Genomic DNA, 27,256 nt, shown 5'->3' with positions numbered 1-27,256 from the left:
CTGACATATGACTAGATAAAAGTAATTCTTTTCCGCACAGGAGGCCGCAGAAAAATCACTACAAGTGTGAAACGCAAAGAAATGATTACTGTCTTGCATGTTTATTCCCAACAAAGCCTTGAATGAGTTGCATCAACAAATGCAGTAACTGTCTCGAGCCTATGGATACAGTAACTTTATTCCAAATGATATTACTTTATTAAAACAAGTGACAGAAAGGTCAACAATATCCAATTCTAATTTCAATTTTTCCTATGTGTATTCGTTATGTCTGTTAATGTGTTCACGAGAAAAGAGTAAATTAGAAGCATCCCAAAGTCAAAGCAAAAATGGCCTTTATTGTATTCTAGGTTCAGTCTGTGGTACTGTTTCATTGACAAAGATATCACATGATGCTGTATGTACAGTTAACAATGTTGCGTCTTCATGTCGATGCACTATCAAAAGCTCCTCTTCTAAATCTCTGAAGCAGCAGTTTGCCAGTCTCCCACAAATATAACTTCAAAAACAGTTGGCACGTTGACCACATTAGCAGACATAACTAACTTCCCATCTTATTCCAAGCAATCGCTCCATCCTGACAACGTTCTGTGTTCTTATTCATGAACACTAAAAGATTTGGCAGTGTCAAAATGTGACTATTTTTTAAACAAAATTACCTCACAATCATTTAACGCTCTGCGAAGCTGATAACTCGGTACAGTTTGGATTACGTGTGCCCTTGGTCATGTCGGAGTGCCCGTAACGAGCTGACACATCAGCTCAACATTGCATGGGTCACCTTCAATTCCCTGGCCACGCCTGCCATCTGGACTGGAAGCCCTTCAATATTGAAAGCAAATCAACATACAATATGACAACCTTAAAAAAAATGAAAACACCATTTCATGACCGCACCCTGAACTCTCCACTTCATCCATTCGTCCCCAATTCAAAATTCAACTTAACATCCTCTGTCCTCCTGAGACCGTGCCATGGGCATTTTGTCCAATGTTCGACTTCAGTTCTTGAGCCAGTACCCCTATGCCAAGGCATTAATATTCACAACACCTGGTTGTACAGTATGCTGGTCAGGTACCGGAGCCATACATGCAGCATAGATAAAATTATGTTCAAATTCCCAACAAAGATTCTGGAAAATTTAGTTGCAGAATGGAGACATTCAGCGTCATAGCACCGACACATCTACCAGAGAGATAACTATTATTTGTTATTTCTATGTAATTTCAAAGCATAATTTTGGTTCTATATAGAAATTAATAATAAAGTGAATACACAGAAGTTATAATTTAATCTGGACACCGACTTCCCTGCTGTTCAAGTGTTTATTTGTCTGTGCAATAAATTAGACATCACAATGAGCTGAAGCAATCGGTGCTACTGAGAAAATTTTTAACAATTTTCATCTTTATAATCTCACTGACTTATTCTGAAAGACATCCTGGGTCTCAGGAGGACGTACACAGTCATTAGGCCACACCTTCATGTGCCAAATGTCCAGAATACTATGCCAGCCTTTTTGCCTGTCTGCTATAATTACTCATGGAGTGCTTGGGTCACTTCAGATCAGCCGGCCCTAGTGTAGCAAGCCTGCTGCTAACTCAGCTGCTGAGAAAAGCAGCAAATAAAGTATGTTCTCTCTTAACTCCCACCAGTTTGGCAACTGATGGAGTCACTCCCATTGGTTACGCATAAGCACTCAAGCTAAAGAAACCAGGCAAATAACTCTTCTACCAAATGCAGGATTGAAGACAGGTTGCATAGCCATCAGCACAAGCTCAACGTAATCTACTCATTCTGTACTAGTGGCTAATGTTGTATAATCTTAATATCAAAATTCTGTAATGGCCTAATATTCCACAGCAGAATTGATGAAATTTCTGGGGAGGGGGGGACTATATTCTGTAATGGAGTGGGCTGGTGCATTTCGGTCCAGCAGCTTTCACTACGTAGCCATAAAAATATGTCCTCGAGCACAGACGCCAACGGCCGCTTAGGATGAGTAGTAAAAGAAAATAAGATTGAGCAGGCACAGCAAGAAACATTTAGAGGCGGGGGTACGGTGGTGACAGTGATCACTGCTATATGGGGGATGGCATACGTTCACTCATCTCAGGCTGTGCTACAGATCATAATGTTGCATATTTCTTAAGTATTACCTCTAAAATATTGCTTTGTATCTCTTCATTATAGATAGTGATCGTTTTAAAATCGTTATATTTTTTCTTTTCATTTTCGTGAAATCTCAAACTCCCCACACTATTTTTGTAGTTGTATTATAGAGCAGACTTCTCCGAAGGCAGACTCAGTTAAAGGGACCATAAAATGGCTATAAAGGTCACAGATAAACGCATTCAATGTATAGAGAGAATACTTTTGAGCATTTGCCCCAAGTAGAACTCTTTAGAACAAATATATTAATTTTTAAAAACAGTGTTTTTTGAAATTTGCTGGCAGATTGGTCAATGTGTAGTGGTGATTTTTGGAACTCTATTCTCCATTCTTGATATGTCACAAGTGTGATGGTGTCATGGTGAGTAACAGACCACTAGAGGCTGCCTTTCACTGCAACCTCGACGGCCACAACGTCATGGACACACTTCCAGTAGCTGCGAAAGTACTGTGTGAACCCCTCAGGCATGCACGAGCCAGGTTCATGTCTTCACATACAATGCTCATCACCTCCGCTACCCAGTGAGTCTGGCAATCACGCGAATGAGTTGCTCTTTTCGTTGCCACCATTCACTCAGTACGAGGTGAACTTATAGGGCTCAGTGCCCATCACAGCAGTAACTGCTAGCAGTCACGCTTCGAGATTTGGACCCATTATAGAAGACAGCGCAGATGAGAAGGTAGAAAAGGCAATGAGTTAAGAATTTGTTGGAGGGAGAAAATTCACACTCAGGAGAGCAAGCGCAATAACCAAAGTCTCCAAACTGAACGCCAGCTGATGCCGCAGCCATGATTGAGGCACAGTAGAGCTTTTTTTTTCTGATGTCTTAAAGTGATAAGTTAAGGGGGAGAGGAGGAGAGCCATATTTAATTGCTGGAGTTCCCTGTATTATTGAAGCTGGCTCAAACATTCTTGCGATGAAGCAACTAGTGAGGAAATACTGATGTCTCGTCTGCTTTTAGGAATTTCATGGTCCCTTTAAGAATTCCCGGATAAGCCGAACAATGGAACTGTGTAGATTGGTTTCCCATAGAATTCAATGTAAAAAAAAAATATCAGCTTAAGACAAATTGTTTTGCATGTGCATCGGTGAACACGACTTTTGCAGAGATAGTGAACGACGAAAACCCTGCTCAATGGCGCTCTCAAGGCAATGCTTCTATGAAAGACGAATGCACTGCAACTGAATGGCTTCAGCAAGCCTTTTTGTAAAAATGCAGAAAATCCACCTAGCAAGAGAGGGCATTCTTGGGTTGAAGCTTCCTTGCCAGCACAGAAAAGGCAGGGCACCATCGTGCTTGTGCTGGTGCAATGATGGTAAGCCCTTGACATTGCACACGCATCACGTCCATGCATTTGTATCTAATGCGTATTATCATGACACACAGGTTGTCAGATATCAATGCCATGCACATTACCTGCGAGATATAGAAAGTCATATGGTGTGCCTGCTTGTGGCAAACAATTATGCTGCACAAGGTGAGAGACAAGGCGGAGTCACATGACTGCTACCAGGGCGGGCAACTTTGAAGTGTTCCGAGCAGAGAGAAAGCAGAAATGCAAAAAAAAAAAAAAAAAAAGAAACCGCAAATAATAGCCACTGCGGGTTACAGTAGGAAAACAAAGATGATAAGATAGTGTAAAGAAACTAGATCATTTTCAAGTAGAATAACATGAACTTGTTTCATGCTCTCAGGCTTCAGCGCAGCTCATGAATAGTGTGATAGAATCTCTGTTTGCAATCTTCGTCTTTATTAAGGGCTATTTTATTCGTTAGCAACCTATATAAGGTCACACCTAACATGCTACAAATTTTTAGGGGGCACTTTTGTTAACCAAGCTTCTCATAAGAAAAACAAATTTTCTGGTCCCTTACAGTTTGCTTAAGGGGTTTACTGTACATGCATAAACATAGCATAAGGCTGTTTATACAGTGCAGTTGTTATACCACTGTACCTGAGCTGCATAAGATACCAGTAGACAAAAAAATGCAGTGATGGCTCATTCAAAAGAGCACCTTGATGACCTTGTGCATGGTTTGCAACAAAAATATGTTGTCTATGCTGTACACTACTGCTATGACAAGAAAAGTCAGTGTATGCACCACTGCATGATACACACTGGACACATCAAGGGGGCGAGAGGAATTTGCACCACCATAAACCCATGCTTGTAGACATTTCCATCGCTGAAAGGGCTAGACAGTCTTGCATCGTATTTGGGCTGAGGGCCACTTCTGAGAGGCACAGTTGCCTTTTGAACCTCAATCAAGAACACAGTTTATTTGCTGCATTGCAGTCGATGTGACACTGTCCTCTGCAGCTTTACCTTTGAAGGGAACATTCTTTTGTACGGGTCATCTAGTTTAGACTTTTAGAGGATAATAATATGTGGCCAATATATGGCAGGAATAGAAGCTTGCCTCCTAAGCTGTGCATTTCCAGAGGGTTGGTTTCGACAAACCAACAAAACATTAAGCAGCAGTTTAGCTTGGCCAAGTTGGAACATACATGCAAAGCCAAAGTTCGGCACTCGTTTAGCGAAATTTTACTTAGCTTAGCTTTGCTACGTCCTGCCCTATGTAGCAAAGTATTTGATGGATGCTTTAGGCTTTAATTAGAATGAAGGAGGCTTAATTAAGCTCTTTTTGCAACTTTGAAAAAGGAGATAAATACGACGAAGATGACGTCCGGAGTGCAGTGTGGAAAAACTTTGTTAGAGGGGATGAAGACGACCATATACAAAGCATAGCACGAAAGTCTGCATTTTCGAACATGATGAAACTGGCTACCAAGATGGCGCAGCGGTCTAATGCAGTGGCTGGCAAAGCTGATCTGTTTGCATCTGCCTGGGTCAGAAACCCACCGATGACAAGTTTTTTTTGAGCAGTTGTTCAAAAGAGGCTTCACAGCCGCTTTGGCGAAATCCAAGAATACGGGTATTAATGCTTCTGTATTAAAAGCATTTAAGAACAGTCAGGTAAATACAAACAACAACTAGCCAGTGACGTCCTTGAAGACTAACTTTGCAGCAGTATATTTACATTTTTCCAGTGGCTTGCTCTTCTCTATGAAAATCAAGGTGATAAGCTCCTAATAGAACCATAATTTTCTGACAGTTCATTTTCCAAGGCTGCACATAAGCAGCAGGAAACTAAGTGGTGGCCCTCACAAGCATTCTTTTCTTTATCACACATATTAGTAGAAAAGAACTTATCTAGCATGGTTTAAAATGAACTTCAATTGTTCACCTATCCCCATGCTACTGTGTAGTGCTCACAACACTGCAGTTGGCATGATGTTTGTAGCATTTGTACTATAAGCATCTAAAAACAATCTAACATCAACAACACGCAATACGGGTAATACCTAGAATTGTGTGAGGTCAATGACTAATACAATGCCATACATCTGATACCAGATTCGCAGTCCATTTGTCAACTAGTTTGTGTGACTCGATGCATTTGCATGCATTTAAACCTTGCAAAAATTTGAGTAAAACGAATACGGCACCTAAACGTATGGCCACAACTATAACAATGTTCATGTTCATATCTGGCGCATGCTTGCTGCACAATACAGGCACCCCGCACAAAAAGGAGGTCACGCTAAGATCTGTCCTTGAGAGAAAAGTGTGGCTGAGCTTCAATGGCACCAGTTCCCCACAGCGAGCTTCTGTGGGGCTTCGGCACAATTTCCAGCTGCCAGCAGGGCCATGTGGATCAGTCCCGACAACAGCCAAGCACATGTTGAGCACAACCATCCTTTGTCAGATGTTCTCCAGGTGACCGGAGCAGTGCCGGCAGCAGGCTATGGTGCTGCAGTCGTGAGTTTTGCGCATGCCATTCGTCGAGCACTTGTTGCCCGAAGAGATGCTAGACTGCAGCACTGACTGCTCCGTCGTGCTGAACGAGTGCTTCAATGCCTGGAAGAGAGGGCTGGGGTAAAGATATCAATGCAGCACCTGAAGCACAGCTGAAGCAACTCACGTGGCAAACCTGTGCTGCACAGACAATTTTCACCAGCTAATTTTTTGATTCAGCCAAGACCGTGGCCTTTAATAATGACCCATTTGTCAAAGAGGTTGCAGCTGACCTCCTGAACATGGCTAATTAACACAAACTGTGACAAGTGGTGTAACATATCTACTTGTTTAATTAAAAAATAAAAGATCTGGACAAAATCTGTGAGCTGCATTCATACGGTGGTAAAATTTAGGTTGCGGTCAATTAAAAAGAAATTTCCAAGTTTTAAGGTGCAATAGAGGGCATGCATTTATTCCAGTAGCGCGTTCATTTTGCAAGTGAGTGCAGAGCACTGCCATGACTGCTTCAGCCACATTCCACGCACCTATGCTGAGTGCAGGCCAGCCTTGTAATGTGTTGTCAGACTGCAGCAATGGCGCAGCAGACTGATATGTTTGCACTGCTGTGAGTTTAAATCCCGTTTGCAGTCCTGTGTTTTATTTCATGTGAGCACATCACAGGGTACATGATGCCACAACATGTCGCTTCAGTGGTTCACTGCTTCACAAATTTGCCCAGAAGATGCCCCTAAACATTAAAGCAGTAGGCATGGACAAGATATGTAAGGAAAAAAAAAAAAAGAAGAAAAAGTAACCAATGATCTTTTGGGGCAGCAGAGAGTAGATTTCATGAGAAGTGTAGCAGGGAGTGGCAGAGTAGTCATGTCAGTAGATGGCATTAGAATTCTAGTGGAAACAAGGACAGGGGTCACGTACATAGGTAGGCTGATGGCGAGGATGCACTCGTGGAACCTAACCTGATGATTTGCCATCGTGTAATGCACAGCAGCCTCGGCTTCTGTGCAAGAGCTGGTTCTCGCCTTCTCTCCACTCGCTTAAAGTGTGGTGTACAGCTGTGGTTTGAAATGCCAAGGCTATTGAGGCAGCAGCAAACTACAAATGGCATGTCGCGTAACATCTTAAACAACAGAGCCACAAATGAGCTGAAGATAACTTGACCGATTATTACAAGTTGAGGACATGCAAAGCAAAATCTTGCAAATACGAGCTAATTCCACTAGTTTATCCATGGGTTCTGCTCCTACGTGAAATATGTATGTACACAGCTCGTTTTCAAACCATTACTTTTGCGCAGTGCTGCATCAAGCTCATCCCCCAGCCAAGGCCCAAGAGGAACCTTGCCAATGTGCACCAGCCACGAAACATGTTCTTGCCTCATAGGCACGCTCGGTGACACGGGCAAATGTCTCGGCTGGCGTTGGTCGCACGATGGGTGCTGGCCCCAGGCGTAGGTTGGCACTGCTACCTCGTGGCACCGCCTGGTGGCAGCAGCTGCGTGCTGCTCGCTGGGCCTGCGCACTCAGCTGCAGCACATCACACGGTTCCGCCTGTCCAGTCAGTTTTCCAGGAGAAGCAGCAGTAGCACCAGCAGTAAGCAGCTCCTGGAGCTTGGCCAGAAGCCTGTGCAAGAAATTGCTGCTCTGGCACCGCAGCTCTCCCCTTACCTTACCTCTGTTACAGCTACATCAGATTTGTCACAAATTAAAAAATGCTTGCCTTCACCAACTACAAACCTGCAGACTAGTGGCAGCTGAGTGTTAATCTGACTTGTAAATGTACATTTTAACGCCTGGGCCACATGCTGCTGCACCCTGAAAAATTCTTTGCAGTGGCCTAGACCCCAGTAACAAACACAACTTACCCATGAGCATGTGCAGTCGCTCCTCGTCTGAGCACTGTGCGGCAAACTGTTACTTTTTCGATGCTTTCATTTTTTACACAATACTTCCTTTTCCTTTTGTAGCTTTTTGGGTGTACATCTTTACCCTAAGCATGCAGCAGACATGAATAAGCACAAAGGAAGCAAGTGCTATGCACCATGTGACAGCGCATGCACCTGGCCTATGTAACGTAACAGGCAGCTAACCACTGAGCACTTCCTAGTGATTATGCATGAACACCACATGAGACACGCACCGGCAGGTGGCTGTGAGGTTTGCCTCTAGCTGCTGGTGCTCACTGGCCATCCATTGCAGGGCTTCCTGAAAATCGTCGCACTGGTGGGTCAGCCGTGCCTTGCAGCTTGCCAGTTCATCCACAAGCAGGCTGCGGGAAAAATGTGCCACATTGCTCACGTAAACTGTGCTCCTCAACCAAACTGCTTATGGTTGCGGCCACCTTGTGAACCATACCTGAAGTATGCAAGAAAAAAAAAAAAAAAACTGACGGGATTATACAACATGTTGAGAATGTGATAGCACTAAGTCCACTTGGCCCGCTTCTACTCCTTCGCTATTGCTGCTTACCACATTCGCTGAGCTTGTGCAGCCGCCAATACTCCACACTCGTTGACATACTTATGTGTTCATACTCTCTGCCTGTGGAGATTGTCCACTATGGTAGACACACAAGGCATTGATTTTCGCTTCACTCCAAACTGACACTTCGTGCTGTCTAGACTTATCTGCACTTATAGCCCATTTGCCACTTGCCAGTGCACCTGCAAAACTCAGCCATGTTACATGGTCTCACGTTGTCACAGGTCTTGTCGACCAATTAGTGCTCAGAGGTCCCCTACACTCTAGCAGTGCACCTGCAAATTCGGCCACGCGATATGGTCTCCTGATGTCACACACCTAGTCAACAAATCAGTGCTTGGACATGTCATGCAACCCTGCGATGTCATCACTGTCTCAACCAAACAGAGAGCCTTGTGACTAACTACGTCAGTTTTTTTCCATGATGAGGCTTTTAATACAATCTTATTAAAATGGGCACTGCACACAAGTGTCTGTGTGCGTTGACAATTTGTGTACTGTACCACCAATGCATTAAATTCAGTTTCACTGCAGCTGAAAGCAAGGGGAAGTAAAAGTGGGAACTGCAGCTGCCTTTAAGCTGTTCACCTTCTGCTTGCACACACAAAGCCATTTTGCATTTGTACACAAAGCGGCTCGAGAAGTGGACAAGCCACAGAGTTTTTCATCCAAAGCTGCCCAAAACAGCAGCTGAGAACAAGGCTTCAGAGAGAGCAGTGCAGGCTGAGTGTTTATGAGTTGCGATTGCAGACTGGTCTCAATTTCTTCCATTCAAAAAGAAAAGGATATCTGAGGCTTGTTGCCCTCCCCACCTCACGACATTTCTCACGATGTCTTTCACATTGCTATTGCTGTTTTGAAAAGTGGCACGCCGCCTACAACATCATTCAAAATGTGTGCCTCTTCGGCCCCTTGCAATAGGGTGAGCATGCCTGGCAGTAATGTGGTCACTGCAACCCAGTAAACACGATTACAAGTAATTCCAGTAAGGAAGGTCAAAGTGACACACACTCAAAGCGCACAAGGAAACAAAATTTTGCCCAGGAGGTGAACACATTTGTCAGGAGCGAATGAGGCTAGATCAGGAAAGTCCAGTATACAAATAGGTGCCATCGGCTTAGTGTGAATGCCACTCAGCAAATCAATCTAGAAAGCAAGGGCCTTTCAAACACAGCAGTTCAGCTTTCAGCCAAAACCACTAAGCAGGTCACACACTAACTTGCATCATTAGTTTCTAGGGCCATTCATCGTGCAAAATAGTCCGCGTTCAAGTAATTTTATGAAGGGGGGTGCGACCTGGTGCAGAAGACAAGTGACGATGACAAAATTGGATAAACATTATTATTTTTTAGAATCAGCCTAACATTATCAAAAAACACATTCACGCATGGTTCCCCAAAAGCGCAGGGATGTACCTGGCAGCCAGGAATTTGGAGCGCCACACGTCGGCATGAATGGCCAGCCGGTCCAGTTCTTCGCGGCCCTGGCTCAGGCGGTGTGCATAAGCCCGTACATCAGCCGCCAGCTGTGCCTTGTCCTCACTGAGGAAGTGCACCCGGGCCTCCATGTCCTCGCCCAGGGAGGCCACGAGCAGCTTCTTCAGCTCACGGTTCACCTGGGCAAGGGCACCCACTGGTGGAATACACTTGGTTGAATGAACCCCTACAGAACAGGCAGAAATCAATCAACTTGAAGTCTTCTCACTGCGCTATGCGATTCCTGGCCTTCCAGAGATCTCTCTTCATGTTTTTCACTCACTATATGCCAGCACACTAAGCAAAAAGCTATCCGTAGGCCTAAGTGAGCCAAGTTCTGGGTGAGGCATAGTGTAGTCAACCAAACCCTTTTTTTGCAGGGGTGTGAATATTGACGACGAAGCAAGCCTTGGACTTGGAGCACGAAGCGCCACTCCTCCTCTCTGGTATGTGGGGTAAATGGTAGTAGCGGGGGTGCCAGGGTATACTGCGCAGAACATGCATGCACTACACAGTCTTTTGCACACAAAGCGTCTTTGAATAGCTGAAAAACATCTAAGCTGCTCAGCTGGTATGACAATAGCAGGCAGGCGGTGCGCTATCTTTACAGTTTTTTACAATTTGCATGTTTTTTTGCACACACCACCCCTCTTCTTTTTTTTTTCTTTTTGCATCCTTCTTTTTTTCCCCTATCTCCTCCTTGTTTGTTTCATTTCTGCCAGCCACAGCTCAGGTGCTAACAAGTGCCATGGCTAGCAAAACCTTTTCCTTTATGTTGCTGAAGGTAACAAAAGAATAACAACCGAAGGCAGATGATCAACAGAAGATAAAAAGATGAACCATGAGCAGATAATATTATTTGCGGCAAAAATTTAAAAGATGCTGTCTGACAAAGAAACAATTAGAGTGTCTCTTAGATGTCTCTTAGGAGAAGAATGGCGAAAGCCTACCGGGGAGGAGCAGAAGGTGGTGAAGGGTGGCTGTTTCTGGCTCTACAGGCCAACGCTGCTTGCGGCGGGGGCTAGCCTGCCACCAGATTTTTATCTGTTGTAGGCCGTCATTGCACGGCTATTGCAGCGCGTGTCTTTCTCTCCCTCTTCCTTTCCTTTCTTCTGTACTTTCTCTCTTCTGTCCGCACGAGGCAGCAACGGTGGCTCAGCCACAGAGCCAGTAGCAGGCCCGTGCATTTTTCTTTTCCTTCTTCTTAACAGCAATTTGCCTCCCATCGTTAGCCTCTTGTCAGCATTCGTTGCAGTGCTACTTATAATTATAATTGGTTTATAGGGAAGGAAAGGCGCAGTATGTATCACACTTTCTCCGGCAAGAGTGAGTTTGGACGGTACACCATCGCTCCTGTCGCGTGGCGTTCCTTGGCGCGCGTTCAAGTGTGGCATTGCAGATGGCAAGGACACATCCCGCTTCAGCCAATCAGAACACCGCAGAAGCAAGAGACACTTTGTCCACGACAGCATGATCCATTAAAAGCTTTCGCCTTAAAACTATTTCAGCACAGTCACCCGAAATTTATGAAACCTGAAAGAACATGTATGTCTTACTTGAAGACAACGATACCTAATAAACTGGTTGTCAATTTATTAGTGAGACAGTGTTACATGACTTTTTTTCTGAAAACACGCATCCCGCAAGCTTTCCGACAATAAATGCAAATGTGGTCATGAGCACAACAGCGACTAGTTAAAATAAACAACTTCTGCGACAACAAACGGACTATAAAAATTGTTCATAAAACGGCTACATTTGCTTGCTTTCACTGCTCAAGCTGTTACAGTAACCCGTCTCTAGAAATCATTCAAGGATAAAAAGTGGATTGAAAGCTGCCCTTCATTGCTTGCTTCACTGCCCATGCCACCGCCCCTCTGTACCACATAATCAGGCTTGTACCCAAGCCCTCAGCCGACCCAATCAGACGCATAAGTTCCGGTCATTTGCGACCAAATAATGGCTTAACGGCTGCAGAAAAGTATTTTGCTTTCAGTCAGGTACTTTCCCAAAAATTTGAATGCGAAAGCTCCGAAATTCTGATATACACTACTTGTCTCCTGCTCCACGGATGCAACCGCACACACCAGTATGGCAGTTTTCTCAACTTGGCTGGTAGATAGCGCAACCTACACAAAATGGCAGTGCTCATAATAAAACGGTTTATATCAAAGGGCAGGCAATATTGTAGTATGATACTGTCACATGCTTCGGGGCATCAAGGGAAGGAAGAAGAGGCTGGAGGGAAGAAGAGCAAAAAGAAGCTAGAGTGGTGTGTGCTGGTGTTCCTTGCGGACTCGCAGCACTTAGACTTCAAATAAACACCCCCGTTACATATTGAGTACGTAACGGTTGTGGTGGAGGCGCGGGGTTTACGACGATCTCTATATTGTAGTACTGTTGAAGGCCAGCACCGCGCATTGGGATTTGAGGCAGCTGGCTTCTTTTCCAAACCACGGACCCTAGATAGCCGAGCACTTGGCCGGGCTATGGCTTGTACCCATTTGAGAAAAACGGTGGGTGTCCGGCCGGCAGTGAGGGTTGAACCCACCACCTACAGCAGCCGTGGCCTCGTGGTGGAGCACCCACCTTGCCTACGGGAGGTGGTGGGTTCAACCTCCACTGCCGGCCGGACACCCACCGGTTTTCTCAAATGGGTACAAGCCATAACCCGGCCAGGTGCTCGGTTATCTAGGGTCCGTGGTTTGGAAAAGGAGCCCGTGGCCTCAAATCCCAATGCGCGGTGTTGGCCTTCAACAGTACTAGAACATAGAGATCGTCGTAAACCGAGGTATAAAGGTCGTCGTAAACCGTTCGTTCGTTTGTGAGTATTGCAGAGAGCTCTTAGTTAATCGTTGCTTGTCAGTAGCGGGTTTATGAAAAGGAGCACCAGCACACACCACTCTAGCTTCTGTTTCCTCTTCTTCCCTCCAGCCTCTTCTTCCTTCCCTTGACGCCCCGAAGCACGTGACAATATAAAGCACGACCTTACTATACTTTCACACTATTTTCAAAGAGCGAATTCAATATATAAATACTTTAAAATATTCGAGCTCGACAATAGAAGTTAGAAACTCACACAATGCTGCAAATTTACAGTGCTCCATGCCTGCCTATCCTACTGTGTCATAGCAGCTGCTTTATGTGGATTGGGCAGGGCACTTTAGAAATGAATGCACAGCAGAGGAGCAACAAGGTAGCATCAAAAAATGTTTGGTTTGGTTAGTTTGTGGGGTTTAACGTCCCAAAGCGACTCGGGCTATGAGAGACGCCGTAGTGGAGGACTCCGGAAATTTCAACCACCTGGGGCTCTTTAATGTGCACTGATATCGCACAGCACACGGGCGCCTAGCTTTTCACCTCCATTGAAAAGTGGCCGCCGAGGTCGAGATTCGATCCCGTGTCCTTGGGAACTAGTCGAACGTCGTAACCACTGCGCAACCCTGGCGGGGTGCATCAAAAAATGTCTCTACAGAGAGCCTTTAAAAAAGGCTACTGAAGACAAAGTGAAAGCAAATTGCATAGGTACAAAGATATCATGTTTGCTCTCACTATCTCAGCTTCCAGACAAAATGACAGGTAATATATGCACCTATTTATAATTGTACACTGCAACAGTGATGGCAGCAACAAAATACAAGCCATACACTTGCTAATATAATTTGCAAACATGGCCACAAGCAGTTAAAGTGAGGTGGATAGCTCACATCGAGTGGTGGTGATTCTCAATGTTACATTACGCCCACCTTGCTAGGAAAATGTACGGCCAAGAGTTAAGCACACCTGTTCTACTCAGCCATGACTACTCGCTTTACATGTTCTGTGCAGTTACAGCCAATTCAGCTAAGATAAAACTTAGTGAAAAAGAAGTTTATAGACTGATACTTTGAATAAACTGCTTTGGCCTTAGGAGCCATGCTACTAGTGAAGGCTTGTTTGCAAATGGCCACCTGGTTGCATACTGCTAGTGGCTGGCCCACCTACCTCCACCTGGACACGGAGCTGCTCCTGCAGATCTTGGCTCCGCTGCCGCTCCTGGCACAGCTGCTGCTCCAGCCGGACTTCCTCCTCTGCAGCAGAGGTCGATGGAGTGGCCCCCTCTGGAACCTCCCGCACCACCGCCAGCAGGGGCCCATCCACACCAGAGGAGGAGGAGGAAGAGGAGACCTGCTGCAGAGGGAAGGGGATTTCCAGAGTAGCCAGACGTGTCCTGCAAACACAGCCATTCCGAGCACATTAGATCAACCTACAGCTATGAACTATCAATGTGCTCTTCTCCTCCCTTTGTCACAAGATGAACTCACATATTAAAGGGACAAGAACACTGAAATTTAGGCATCAAGTTTCTTTTACCGTAATGGAAAGATTGATGTCTAAAGTGTTCATTGCCATAGTGGTTTTGGTAGAAACGCTGTACCAACAATTTTTCTATCGGTGCATCTATCTATTTTATGTAGCCTGATGCTGGAAACCATGAGCAGCGACCGCGATGATGTCTGGTGGTCGACAAGACATACCAAAAACAAATGTAAATTTCACCCATCAGACAGTAATTAGACATTTTTAGTGAAGAGTAGCGTCCACTTGAGCTTCACATTCAAGGCTGTTACGACAGAGTAACGTACGCCTCGTTGACGAAAGTTTTAGTGGCCTCTTATCACTGCTTCATCGAAGGAATTCAAAATATGTGGTTTTCTTTTTGCCTCCATCGAAAAGCAGCCGCCGAAGCCAGGATTCGATTCCGCATCCTTAGGAACAGTAGTCGAGCACCGTAACCCCTGCGTCATAAATGGGAGTAGAATGCCTGGAAGCAGCGTTTACACTATGCTCTTTCTAAGCGAAAAAACAAAGCGAGAAAAATGCACTGCAGTTGTTGGCTATGGAGTAATTTCTATACAAAGCAAAAAGTTAGTCCAGATCATCACCTCAGTGCATCTGTGTGTCCTTGCCTTCACATAACGAAACAAGTATGGGTTTAGATGCACGTCAAAATTCTTGAGCTGCAGGCAGCCCGCAGAGCCATGTGATGCGGCCCGCCAGCTCCAGGAATTTCAACCTTTCTTCTCTGTTCCGAGAACATGTGCCAGCTTCACGAGTTATCTTTACCACAAAATTTGTTTTTCAAAGCGTCTCGAATCCAGACAGTACACATTCTTTGTGGAAATGAAAAGAGGGGTTGGCCCTTAATTTGTGTGAACTTCGGACGGACGCCCACTGCCTTCTAGAGCAAGGTGCTGCCCAACTCGTCCTCTCTTTCATATCCAAATCTAGAGTCTTTCCTCTTAAGTAAAAGTGATTGTGGTATGGACTGTGGTATTAGCTATTTCCTTTCAGTAGCTTTCTTCGAGCCATCCTGAAATAATGATTGTCCGGCATTTAGGCAGCAAGGAGCATGCGCCACTTTTTTTTCCTCCGAAGGATGAAAGTGTGCGGTCTGAAAATGAGGAGTCTTGATTGATGTTTAATAATTTTATTGTTATTTACTGCATTATTTTTTTATTAATTTTATTTCCTGTTTCAATTGTTATTTTTGTTATTTTCCGGCTCCATGCCTATGAGGGCAAAAAAGTTTCTTATTGTGACCCCTTGTTTCTCTATGTGGCCAGTTTGAGACCCCCGGTCTAGAACACCGTCACGATGAGCTTGTTTGGCAGCTTCTTGGCTGCACTGCTTTTTATGCGTTTTTTTCAAAAGTCACTTCAGCAAAATGAGTTTTCTGAGTGTCAATAACATAATGAGGATCACAAACCACAAGGCCAAAGCTCCCCCTAGGGTCCACAACCTGTGTGAGCATGCATAAATGCTTAATTATTGTTCCACGGTCCGTCACTTCACAGGCTGAAAAAAATGCAGTTTTTAGAAAATCACATGTACAGAAAACTTGTGTGCTTTTGCACAGAGCACACCTTCCTCAGCCCACTCTGGTGGAAAAGCATTTCTAGTGCATTGTCCTCATTTACAAGAGTGCTGCACGCCAAAAATCAGATACTACACAGTCCTGTCGCATTCTTATAAAAGTGGCAGCTAACAATACCCAACGGCCCAGGAAGTCTCCCACGCTAAACAGAATGGGTTATCATTTTGCTAGCATTGACCATGTATTGATGTGTTCCCAGTCAAATTTTGAACCACCCCACATTGCACACAGAACTACTACTGTTGTGTCATAGTGGGATTGACAGACCTGGAGTAGAATGGAATTACCTTCTTTCAATCTGCCACTTATGAATCCAGAATGTTCAAATTTGAGTTGTTTCGAAATTGGTAAGACCTCTTAAAAATTTGGGGTCCATTAGAAAGATAATAATTGGCCTATACATGAGCCTGGCTTGGCCGGTTGCTATGCCATCACTTCAGGTATTACCCATCCTCTGTTCCCTTCGAAGGATGCTCATAGATGCCGGGCGGCCTAGCTTTTTAGAGACAAACCAGCTCAATCTTAACTTTTCAAGAACTTTAAGGAGTGGATCAAAATTGAAGAAGTGTCAAGGGCTCTCGAAAATCACGGGTATTCAAGATTTCAAGAGCCTGTGCAAACCCTGGAAATGCTGTTTCCCTGCTTTGGCAGGGCACACTGAAACTTGCAGAAATAAGTCCTTTTCCACGTTGTGTTATCAGCATCGTGCAACACTTTCTTAAGTGAAGCATTATGAGGTATGCAACGTATGCAACTGAGATATCTGAACTGAAGCTATGTGTGCTCCATCCTTTGTGATATGTGATGCCACTTGGAATAACATGCAAACGCACAACTACCCAAGACTCTCGTGGACAGCTCTGCAGAAGAAATTCATTCCTGTTCTATATTCATACCCCCTTGTGCAATATGCACATGGCCAGCCAGCCACCCATAATGCATACTAGCAAGTTGAAAGGTGTACGGACTGGTGTCCCATGGAAGAAAGCCATTTGCCTCTCTGCTGTGAGAGAGAAAGAGAGAAACAACTTTATTTGCCCCAGATGTCGTGAATTAGGGCAGGTGGGTCCTGTGTGGCCTCCAGGTGGGGGCGAAATCTTGGGCCCACGAAATAAGTGCAAGTTGTGTGTTCTTGTCTGGCTTGGTGAGGAGTTGGCCCCAGCTTTCCACAGAGGGAGCTGGCAGAAGGGCCCTTGAGGGCAGGCTATTTCCCTTCCCCAGAGGATGTGCGCCTGTGTGGCGGGCTCTCCGTTGTTGCAATTTGGACATGCGAGGTCGTATTCACCGCTAGTAATTAGTGAAAGCCTGGAGTGACTAAGAATTGAGTGTGTCTGTAATCTGCGAAGCAGGGTGGTTTGCGCTTAGATGATGTCGGGGTGGGGAAGAGGGAAAAGGCGTTGCGTCTCTGTGAAAATTGGTAATTTTGGCAAAAGTCTGGAGGGCTTTCGCAAATGCGTCTAGATGCGCGAGACTGACCACCCGAATTGTTAATCCTCAGGCAAGTTGGTCAGCCCCATCGTTTCCAGAGTTGCCCGCGTGGGTGGGTACGTAGATTAGGTTAATTTTGTGGTCGGGAGTGCAGCTGTCAGTGCCGAGAAATTTAGAATAGCTCTTTTTGAGTCACTGAGGACTGTATGCGGACGCGGGTCAGCGATGGCGAGCGCTATCACTGTTTCTTCCGCTGCGGTGGGGGAGGAGGCATGCACCGTGGCGGCGGAGATAAGGATAGATTGCGGTGTGGTAGCCTAGGCCACATAGGTTGTTGCATCTTGCCTTGCCGTGTCCACGTATGTTGCATGTTCGTCAGAACGGTAGATGTCATCGAGTGCTCGGAATTTGTGCTGACGGCGCGCGTCGTGTTGGCCAGGGAGCATGCTTTTTGGTAGCAGTTTGACAACGAGGCGGCTGTGTATGCCTGTCAGGAGGGGGGGCTGTAGGATGGGGATCGCCTATTGGGTTGACGTTTAACCGGTCAAGGACGAGACGGCTGTGATTTGTCCTGGAAGGGCTGTCTCGTGTGCCTCTATAAGTTTGGAAATAGTGTTGTAAATGCCCAGTTGGAGGAGGTGTTGCGTGCTAGCGTATTGTGGCAACTCTAGGGCAACCTTGTACACCGAGCGGATGATGCTGTTAACTGCCTCGTCATCTTTTCGGCGAAGGTGATAGTAGGGGTAGGAGTATGCTATCCTGCTGCTCTGCTGTGACTTGACATGCTTATGGTGCACACAGCAGCTCAACTCTGCCACCTACTTTCTGCGTTTAGTCGCACTTTGACTGCTGCCCGCACCCAGCCTGTCTCAGAGATTCAGCAGGAAGCTGCCAAGCAGCACAGCCACACGTCTGGCTGCAAATCACTGGAGCCAATCAGGAAATGGGCGCAAAATCAAAATTCACCATAAGTCACATTCTTTTCAATCCCAAACACAAGTCTTGGTAAGTGGTTGAAAACAATGGTGCTTTAATCAAAGCAGTGAAAATCTGTACCCTCCTCAGCAGGCGGATACGCAGACTCTGGCGGCGTAAAAAGGCACCTCTTCAGAGTAAATGGGCTTAACATACCTATGTGCACTTCATGATGGCAAATAAAAATGCTCATACATTACTTTAAGGGGCTGTCGCTAAGGTCTAACACATTTCCTATTTTTGCAGGACAGCAGATGTCCCATATCCTGACGAGTTGTGAGAGGTTTGCCCGCAATATAACATAAATCATTAAATTTAAAGTCAGCTCAACAAAAGTTTGTCAAAAATAAAAATAAGACAATGGTAACAATGATCGTGTTTATACCAGTTAAGTATTATAATGAGTTCTTTATGATAGGAGAAGTGTCTAGGCACAGATTTGTAAATTCCTTGTTGCATAGCATATCTGCAGGCTCTAGATTACTGCCCCTTACATGCCACATTCCGTCCGAGCACAACACTCAGCCTCCTCAGCTTTAGATGCACACACTTCCTCTCTGAAAAGCAACTGGCGTGCACCGTCGCCACTCAAGGTTTTACTAAGCAGGAATGTGCACACTGGTCTTTGCATACAGCACGAACAGAAGCCACTGGATGTGTGCGAGCACTCTCCTCGTGTGCCACCCCATGTCCTCTCAGGACCTTGCAACCTTTTACTTCTACTGCCTCTATCCACTGTCTGTTGCACATGGGGTGACTATGCAAAGTAGGAGGACAGTTATTACAGTGTCAGGTTTGACATAAGCAACAGATGGGTCCTGGTGAGCTACAAAAGCAATTTGGCTGGTGAAAGTTATGGATCAAAAATGTGATTGCTCTTACACCTAGCCAACAAGAACACCCTGATAACACAGAAGAGAAGTCAAGGCCAATGATGGAATTATGTGCAAATTACGGCAATGAGCAAGTGAAACAGAACAAAAACGCTGCATTCTTCAGCTCGCTGCCATGTAAGGGAGGCTGGCTCACTCTTAATACGCTAACAAATACACTCGCCCTACAGGTCAATCATGCCAGTGGCGTTCAAGGCCACCTGGCTGCAAATGATGTCATGGAATCAAAGACTCCACTTGACTGACCTATATAATCTGAGCTGCTAACGCTCCTCCAACCTAGATATAGAAGCTGAATGCCTGCAGAGCCAACCAGCTACTCTGCATCATCCAAAAAGACAGTGCTGCCACTCACGATGCCACAAAGTACTGCGTCTCTTTGCTTACCATTTCACCAACAAGCCAAAAGCAAAGCCAGCGGTGAGACAGCTCACCTGTGACTTTTCCCCGTGGGTACCATTGGAGTCACGGCAGCCTTGTAGGGTTCATAGGGCACAAATTTTGGTTCACGGCGCCTCAGAGGGACGGGGATGTCTGGGGGCAGGCAGCAGTCTTCCATGCCATCCCCCTGGCATCGCACGAAGGCGGCCGGCTCACTGCCTGCACATGGAAGAGCCCCAGAAGGGTTATAGGGAGCTTAGAACAAACAAATGACACATACCTTGTTCAATTAACAATAAGTTCCACATCAAAACTTGCCCACAACTTTTCATTCCTAGGATGAGAACTGCCTCACAGTGCTACTGCCATAGTACATACAACAGGTTGGTCAGTCACAAGATGCATTCCAATAATGTCGAATGACGTGCCTAAAATTTATTGTTTTGTTTTAAAGGTAATACAGTTTCATTCAAATACAGAATGCAGTCGATCTACAAGCTTCTTTTGGAACAGAAAAAAAAAGCTTAAATCCATTTCTTTCCACCTAAATCACTAGTTTATTTATTGCCAGTTGTGTCTCTGTCTCGCATGTTGATACGGCGGAGGATGTGCATGCAACTTGAAGGTCATAAATAGTTTGAAGTTGGTGCCTGTCTGTTGTCTATCTTTTTTGTGTGTCTAGAAGTAATACAGCGCATTGTCTTTTCAATTTAAAAATTCAGAACCAACACTCCTGACAACATATATTACTTATTAATTATTTTTGAAATTATTTTGGCTATAGAATTAACTACTTGCAATGAACAGTGCAGTACTTAGTAAGGTACTCCATCATCCTAAGTGAAATCTCTTGAAAAGGTGGATTCACCGTGCACATGAAATGACCAGTCTGGCAGGAACTCCTTCAAGCAGTTTAACTTCTGCCAAGAATGCCTAGGTCTGCTAGGTCATAAAGAATTCCAAGCCCCCAGGTAGGATCAGAAGCTTTATCCGTGTCAAAGAGTGAAAAGCAAGACAGTGTTGTCTGTAGATTAAAGCTTTTTTGACAGTATTTTCAAGCCAGATAAGATGGTCTACTGTTGAACAGGCTGTTTTAAAACCACGCTGGTAAGCATGAAGAAGTTACAGGATTTCAGAATAAACATTACATGATATACGAAATACTTTCAACAGATTTGGTGAGGTGGTTGGTAAGGGCTCTTGCCTATAAATACAAGAATAGGTAGCTGGTTTTCAGAAATAAGAAATAGTACAATAATGGCTGTCTCCAAGCATTGGGCATTTTTCCCGCTACTCATTATTTAACAGCACTTCTACAAAAGGCCGCCGGGGTGGCGAAGTGGTTACGGCGCTCGACTACTGTTCCCAAGAATGCGGGATCGAATCCCGGCCTCGGCGGCCGCTTTTCGATGGAGGCGAAAAGCAAGGCGCCCGTGTACTGTGCGATGTCAGTGCAAGTTAAAGAACACCAGGTGGTCGAAATTTCCGGAGTCCTCCATTACGGCGTCTCTCATAGCCCGAGCCGCTGAGCCCACAAACCAAACTGAACTTCTACAAAAGGTTTTGAAGGATGGGCTAGTGTTTCACAATGCATTTTACCAGGGCCGGGTGCAGTCTGTTTCCCAGCAGACAGTACTCTGCAGATTTCTTTAAGTGTAATTGGGTCACTGTAAGGCTCGTTTGCACTGCTACTAGCCACAAGTCTTTGTATTTCTGCTGCGTTTTTAGTGTGTAGCACTACTAGCTGCAATCACGGATTTTGCCGATGTCTGTCCGAAGCCACTCACTCTCTCTCTTTTCGTGAACTTGAAGTGGAGAAAGAGAAGGTGGCAATGCGCGCGTCGCACGGCTCAGCACTGAGGAGGCGGAGCGGCCGCACAGCAGCAGCAGAAGGCGCTCTCACTCTCTCTGTCCATCCGTCTCTCCGTGAGCTTGAAGAGGAGGAAGGGAAAGTGGCGGCGCCCGCATCGCGTGACTTCTGAGGCGTGTCTGTTGTGACACAGAGGGGCATGTCTGTTGCGGGCGTGGCGGCCGTCACTGGGCAGCGTTGCACAAGCGTGTTACTCCGGAGTGAGCAGTCGTGTGCCACCCGCGCGTCCTCAACTTCGGCATCTCTCCCTTGCATGAGTCCCTCCTCAGCTTCACGGATAGCAGATCTTCACACGCGGTGCTCCCTGGATCTCGGCTCCGAGCTGCTCGCCGCGTCGTGAAGCAGCTTCTGCTCACCACCACACCTTAACTAGAGCTCACCTTCAAGCGCATTTACCCCTCTCTTCTCTCTTTCTCTCCCCCTATGATTCCATTCCAGACCTTTCGGCCACAGAGCAGTGCATTGTAAAGGGGTACATTGTGCCTGTTTTCGCTCATTTCTGAAGATGGTGTAAGGAAAGCTGAGGACGCGGCTGCGCCACGTGTTTGCTTCGCATCGCAATGAATAAAGCCGGGCCGTCTGGCACTGCGGCACAGGTTCGCCTGTGTATAGGAGGTATTCACTGAGGCAGTACTACCAGATGGCGGGAGCATCGTCACGCCTCGTCCGCCATGTCGGAGGTGGCCGGTGGCATCGGCGAGTGCTGGCTCGCGTAGTATCAGGTTCGCTGTTAGGCGCCCGCCAGACATTGGAAGTGATTCGTAAAGATTTATAAAGTTGTTAAATACTTCCAGATACAAATTTCGTTGGGGAGCCCTTTGTGCGCATGGGGTCTGCAGCGGTATTTTCGTGCTCTGGGACATAACACTGCCTGTTCGGTGTTGCAACAAGCATTCACCCACGCAACAGCTCAACAGCAAAAGTGGCCAGCTGCTCATTGCGTGCAACCCGCTTGCAGCTCATTAAATCCGTTGTTAGCTGCCACTGAGGCAGCACACGTCTTGAAGAGAAACCGCATTAATTGCCCCAATTCCAAATCTGATATAGCCGCAAAATGCACATTTCTAGTGGTGGTAGTTGGCGAACCGCAGATCAAAACTTGCATAGGCGCTGTTCCAGCAGTAATAAAGCAAAGCAATGCAGTAGCTTAATTTGGATTACAGAATGTCAAGCAAATACTTTCACGCGCTTGCAGCATAAACGGCACACGCAGCAAGAAAATTTTACAAATTTAGTGTTGGCAATGCAGCTCTGCTTGAAAGGAACATAACTCATAGAACCCAGGTTCACAGCAATGCGATGTGCAGTGATAACCCTTGATACAGTTGTAACATGTCACTTGCAGGTCGGAAGAGGTGACAGCCCTAGCATAAGCGAACAGACATGTCGCAATTTACTCACCTCTAAAAACGGCACGCCGGCCATCGATGCCCTCACGCACGTGTGGCTCTTGGCTTTGCTCGCTTGTCAAAAAATTAAAATGCTTTCATGGATTTGTACGTTTTAATTTCTTCACATGTCGCAAAACTTAAGAGCACACTTCACAAGCAGGTCCCGATGCTGGGGAATTCAACGCTAAGCAGTGGTCTTGTAGTATGCCACACACCACGACGAAGTTACTGCAGTCGTATGAGCCGATGCTTTCACAAAGTCTGACATTTTATTGGGACCGACGTTTTCCTTATTCCACGAAGTCCACGAGTGTAAGTATGTATCCTCTCGCACAGTGTTCGCTGGCACACGTAGAAATTCCGACAAAATGCGAAAAGCGCACCACGGATCACGAGTTGAGTATGCACGCTGGTTGCAGCGTCCACACACACGACCATGCATATGGCGAATGCTGCGCCGGCCGCTAGTGCCCCATTGCGGATGACGTCACGTGCATATCTCCTATAGCAATGCATTAAGCATCATCATAAATAGTAGAACGCGCAACCAAAAATTACGTGTCTGTACTCCTTTAAAGCAGATGATGGTTCACCATTGCACGTATGTTTAGCTTCACTTGGCATTGCTGCGTCTGGGAAAAAGGGGATCTGGGGGAAATGAGGAAAAAGGGAAGTGACATTTTTCCATCCTTATCTCCCTCCCTACTTTCCGCATCTGACTTTTCTGTCCTTTTTCTCGCAACTTTCTTGCTTTCTCCTCTCTTTTCATTTTTAATTTGTTCTTCCAAGTGGTGGAGGTACATCTTGTGTAGCTAGCTACTCTGAGATATGCTGTATTTGCTAGCTGGGGTATGCAGCTGGCATATGCAGGATTTGTAATTTGTTGCCCGATTCCCTTGTTGGGCTACATGGTGGGCGACTAGCATTGTAGCCAAGCAGTACAATTTTAATGCTGTAGCACTGTTATTACCCAGATTCTCCCAAAATCCTAATGTCTGAAACCAATTTGGCCTTTGCGAGTGCTGGCGAGGGAGAGGAGGAGCACTGCTGCATTATATAAGAATCGCTTAGAGGTGCATATATATAAATAATAAATCTGTTTTTTCCTCTTCCTTCGTCTAAATAAATTATATTCAAATTTCTTCTCTCACCAGCTTCAGTTCACATCGAAGTGACATACATATAGGTCACTCGAGGGATGGAAGAACCTTGATTAATCACTACTTTTTCACTCTTGGTAATTCCAGCTGTGGAGGCAGTACTGAATGAAAACAATAATGAAGTGAATATATTAGTTTTTTTATTCCTCACATGATTTATATGCAACTTTGACATCATAGCCATTACTCGGCTGTTGAAACCAAAACTGAAAGAAGTGAAAGAACAAATTTCGATTATATATTATTTAGTGGCCACAGAAAAATGCCATAAGGTGATTCATGTATGGTAGTGTTTTAGGTGTCGTCAACAAAAACAAGCCAAAACTTTGTGTCTATATTTTTTAATGGATGCTCCTGCAAAGCCAGTAAAAGTTTGTTCTCATCGCCAGGCACAGCAAAGATACACGGGCCCAATGGGTATCTGTACATTTTCTCCCTGTCTATTGTCCACATAGCAAGTTTACATATTAATGAGGCAAGAATGCATGGAAGTCTGGTCTTGAGAAAACTACACATAATTCAAGTCATGAATATTAACAGTGGTCATTATGCTGTATACAGGGCAATACAGCATAACTGTATACCCATATTTTGTAAAGTTGCAACGCCCGATCGCATTAACACTACCGACAATTTACGACTATAAAGACCCCCAGATGATCTAAATATCCGCAACCCTGCAGTAAGGCATTCCCACAGCCTTAGTCACCCTGGGATGCTAAAGTATATAAACCAAAGTAAAAGGCATCTTTTGTACATTCACATATCATTTGTAGAGTTGCTTGCTGCACAAATATTAAGACCACTACATATATACTTATAAACATATAATGGCCATTATATCCATTACAAGTTGCCCAGAACACTGCTTTTGCACAGAGATTCAGCTGATTTTTCGTTACAGTTACTTAATATCCTAAATGCCAACAAAAGCATCCAATATTGAATTACCAATTTAATGCTTATATTGCTGAAGGATATAACAATTTGTTCTAGGGCAATATTTCTACAGTATAACATTATTCACACTGCTTGTTTACTTATAGCTTTTCTAAAGGCCACATGTAATAGGACTAATTATTTAGTATTTGCATGTACAACACTATAATTAAGCATTGTAACACAGTACTGTGATGCATGAAAAGCATAAATAACTACTAAAAGTTGTCTCTGGTATTAAAAGAGCATATGTTGTCAATATGTAACTGGTGACGAGGCTTACTAATTTTTTTTTTTAATACAACCTATGCCTCACCCAGAGTGACTCAACTGAAGCTCCTGCTTTAGCCCATTAAGATGTCTTTGCACAGACCTCAAAATGTGCTCGAATAGTGAGTGCACTCAGTAGATTTTATTGGCTGCTAAGTGAACAACTTTTGAGCGTCATGCTCTCATATTTTCATGAACTGAACTTACAACATCCTGTGTGTTGCAGTCATATTGAGAGTGATTGTACAGTTATCTATACACTTGTCTAGAGCACTCAGACGGGGCCTCTGTTCTGCATTTATGAAAACCTCCACTACTTGCTGGGCCCAATACAGCTTTTAAAGGTGTGATAAGTTAAACATGATCCACAGGAATGTGCATAGATGACACGGTATAGCTAGGAGCCCTAAACAACTGATAAATAACACAATTTTACTTGGTGGTGTGTCATTCCAACGCTCCAGACAGAATGCATAGACAACTGTACATGCTGGACAACATTCATTTCAGCTGTGCCAAAACGTTTTGTTGGCAGGCATTCAGAGAATGAAACTTAGAGCAGGGAACTGTCACCGTGGGAATCCCACAACATCAACTCGTTTCCGTGAGACTGTTAGCATCCAAATACCAGCTGGGACACAGGAGGCATCTCAGTAATAGCATTGATACCGATAACGTTGATGCTGATGACATGTCACATTAGACCCTGCGCTGTACTTGAAGCTCATGCTGATGTGAAGGTCATAAAAGGCATTTATTAGCCAAGGGGAATGGGGAACTGCCCACACTGTATTTTAGAATATTTGCCCCGAACTTTTATGACTTTGTTCGAAGCGCGAAGGTAGATAAAAATCGGATCGACAGCAAAAGAGATCACCGGATGGTGAAATATATGTAACAGTTTTCTGTAAGCTTCTTATCTCCTGAATAAGAGCGTGAACAGGCTCTGATAACATGCGAAAACATTTAAGTTGGGAGTGCGTGAGCCTGAGTTAAGCAGTAGCTCAGAATTTTCGAAGCCTGCCCGAGTTCCAGAACAATTTCGTTGATAGTTGTTCGCGATTCGCACAAGTACGCCACCCAATTAATTTGTGAGAGTACATTAGTGCAGTGACATAAAATAGCAACAGCTTCATTCATTGGCGGCGAACTATGTTTGATAAAAAATGATGAGGGCGACAGCTAACGCGATTAGGCAGGCACAACAGGGCAAACGGATAACATCCGACTTCATTACCGTTGGTACAGTGTTCTGCGTTGCCCATCATGCGTGACGACTGCCTGCCGACACATCCGCTGTGTGCATCTGAACACGTTGGCCTCCAAACGGCGTGCGCAAGATTTGGCTGCACAAACAAAAGCAGCGCGAAATATAGCGCTGATCGGCTGGCCTAGTTCGCCGGTAGCTCATGCGTGAGCGACATATGGGAACAAGTGGGGTAGCTTCGACGGACGCACAGCCCCAAACAGCTGTGAGCTTGTTAAGGTCGGGTTAGAAACTCGTCACCACAGAAGTATATAGATAATGGTTTGAATAACTACTTTAACGTATGCAACAACTTGTTGTGGCATCGATTTGACGTCTTAGGCCGCCGTCGAGATCACAAACAACTCTGGCAGGCACAGCCTGAAGCTAGTTTCCAGTTTTCATTCCGGTCCTGAAAAAGTTCATCACTCGCTCTGGGACAAAAAAACACTACGCACCCGGCTCCGACATCCAAGACTTCAACGGAGGTAAGTTTGTCTCGGAATCGCGCACGAATTTAGGTAAGTTCCGTCAATTAATTTTGAAACCGTTGTGGCAGAAGTTGGATCCCACATTGCGATGGCCTACTTATCCGGCCATCACCGACAAGCAAGATAAAAAAAAATAAAAAAAAAAAAAGAGAGAAAGCAGACCGCCTCAGTGTCGTAGTTTGTGAACTTTTATTACGGTGAAAACGGTAGAAACCATGTCATGGATGTAATTATAATGATTGCAACCAAACCAGTTACTATGAAAAATTTGTATTAAGTATATGGTAATTGTACAACAGCAGTTGCGTACGGTTATTTTTTTTTTATTATTATTCCAAATATGTT

At 45.0% G+C, this 27,256-nt stretch overlaps 1 protein-coding gene across 2 annotated transcripts; it reads right to left on the bottom strand.

The window, feature by feature from the left end:
- Positions 1-318: 318 nt before the first annotated feature.
- On the bottom strand, positions 319-27,029 carry LOC146198246 (golgin-45). Of its 2 annotated transcripts, XM_084593653.1 has the most exons (8): positions 26,879-27,029; positions 26,412-26,520; positions 19,598-19,763; positions 13,935-14,160; positions 9,891-10,090; positions 8,135-8,263; positions 7,372-7,618; positions 319-6,097 (listed from the first exon to the last, which is right to left on the bottom strand). In XM_084593653.1, the coding sequence occupies exons 2-8, from the start codon at positions 26,440-26,442 to the stop codon at positions 5,942-5,944; spliced, it is 1,155 nt and encodes a 384-aa protein (XP_084449779.1). In that variant the 5' UTR covers positions 26,443-26,520; positions 26,879-27,029; the 3' UTR covers positions 319-5,941. The 2 variants fall into 2 exon arrangements, with proteins under 2 accessions (XP_084449779.1, XP_084449780.1); XM_084593654.1 differs by lacking the exon at positions 26,412-26,520.
- Between the last annotated feature and the right edge of the window lie 227 nt (positions 27,030-27,256).

This window comes from Amblyomma maculatum, chromosome 2 (assembly GCF_055883805.1).
Source record: "Amblyomma maculatum isolate TAMU_Amacu chromosome 2, ASM5588380v1, whole genome shotgun sequence".
Taxonomy (NCBI): domain Eukaryota; kingdom Metazoa; phylum Arthropoda; class Arachnida; order Ixodida; family Ixodidae; genus Amblyomma; species Amblyomma maculatum.
The sequence above is the reverse complement of the archived record's forward strand: the minus strand, read 5'-3'. Positions and strand labels throughout refer to the sequence as shown.

Excerpts from the sequence above, each read along its gene's own strand:
- LOC146198246 (XM_084593653.1), bottom strand. The coding sequence starts at position 26,442 with ATGATGGGCAACGCAGAACACTGTACCAACG. Across the intron at positions 19,764-26,411 it reads CGCAGAACACTGTACCAACG|GCAGTGAGCCGGCCGCCTTC; the intron begins GTAATGAAGTCG and ends TTCCATGTGCAG. Across the intron at positions 10,091-13,934 it reads AGCTCCGTGTCCAGGTGGAG|GTGAACCGTGAGCTGAAGAA; the intron begins GTAGGTGGGCCA and ends GCCCTTGCCCAG.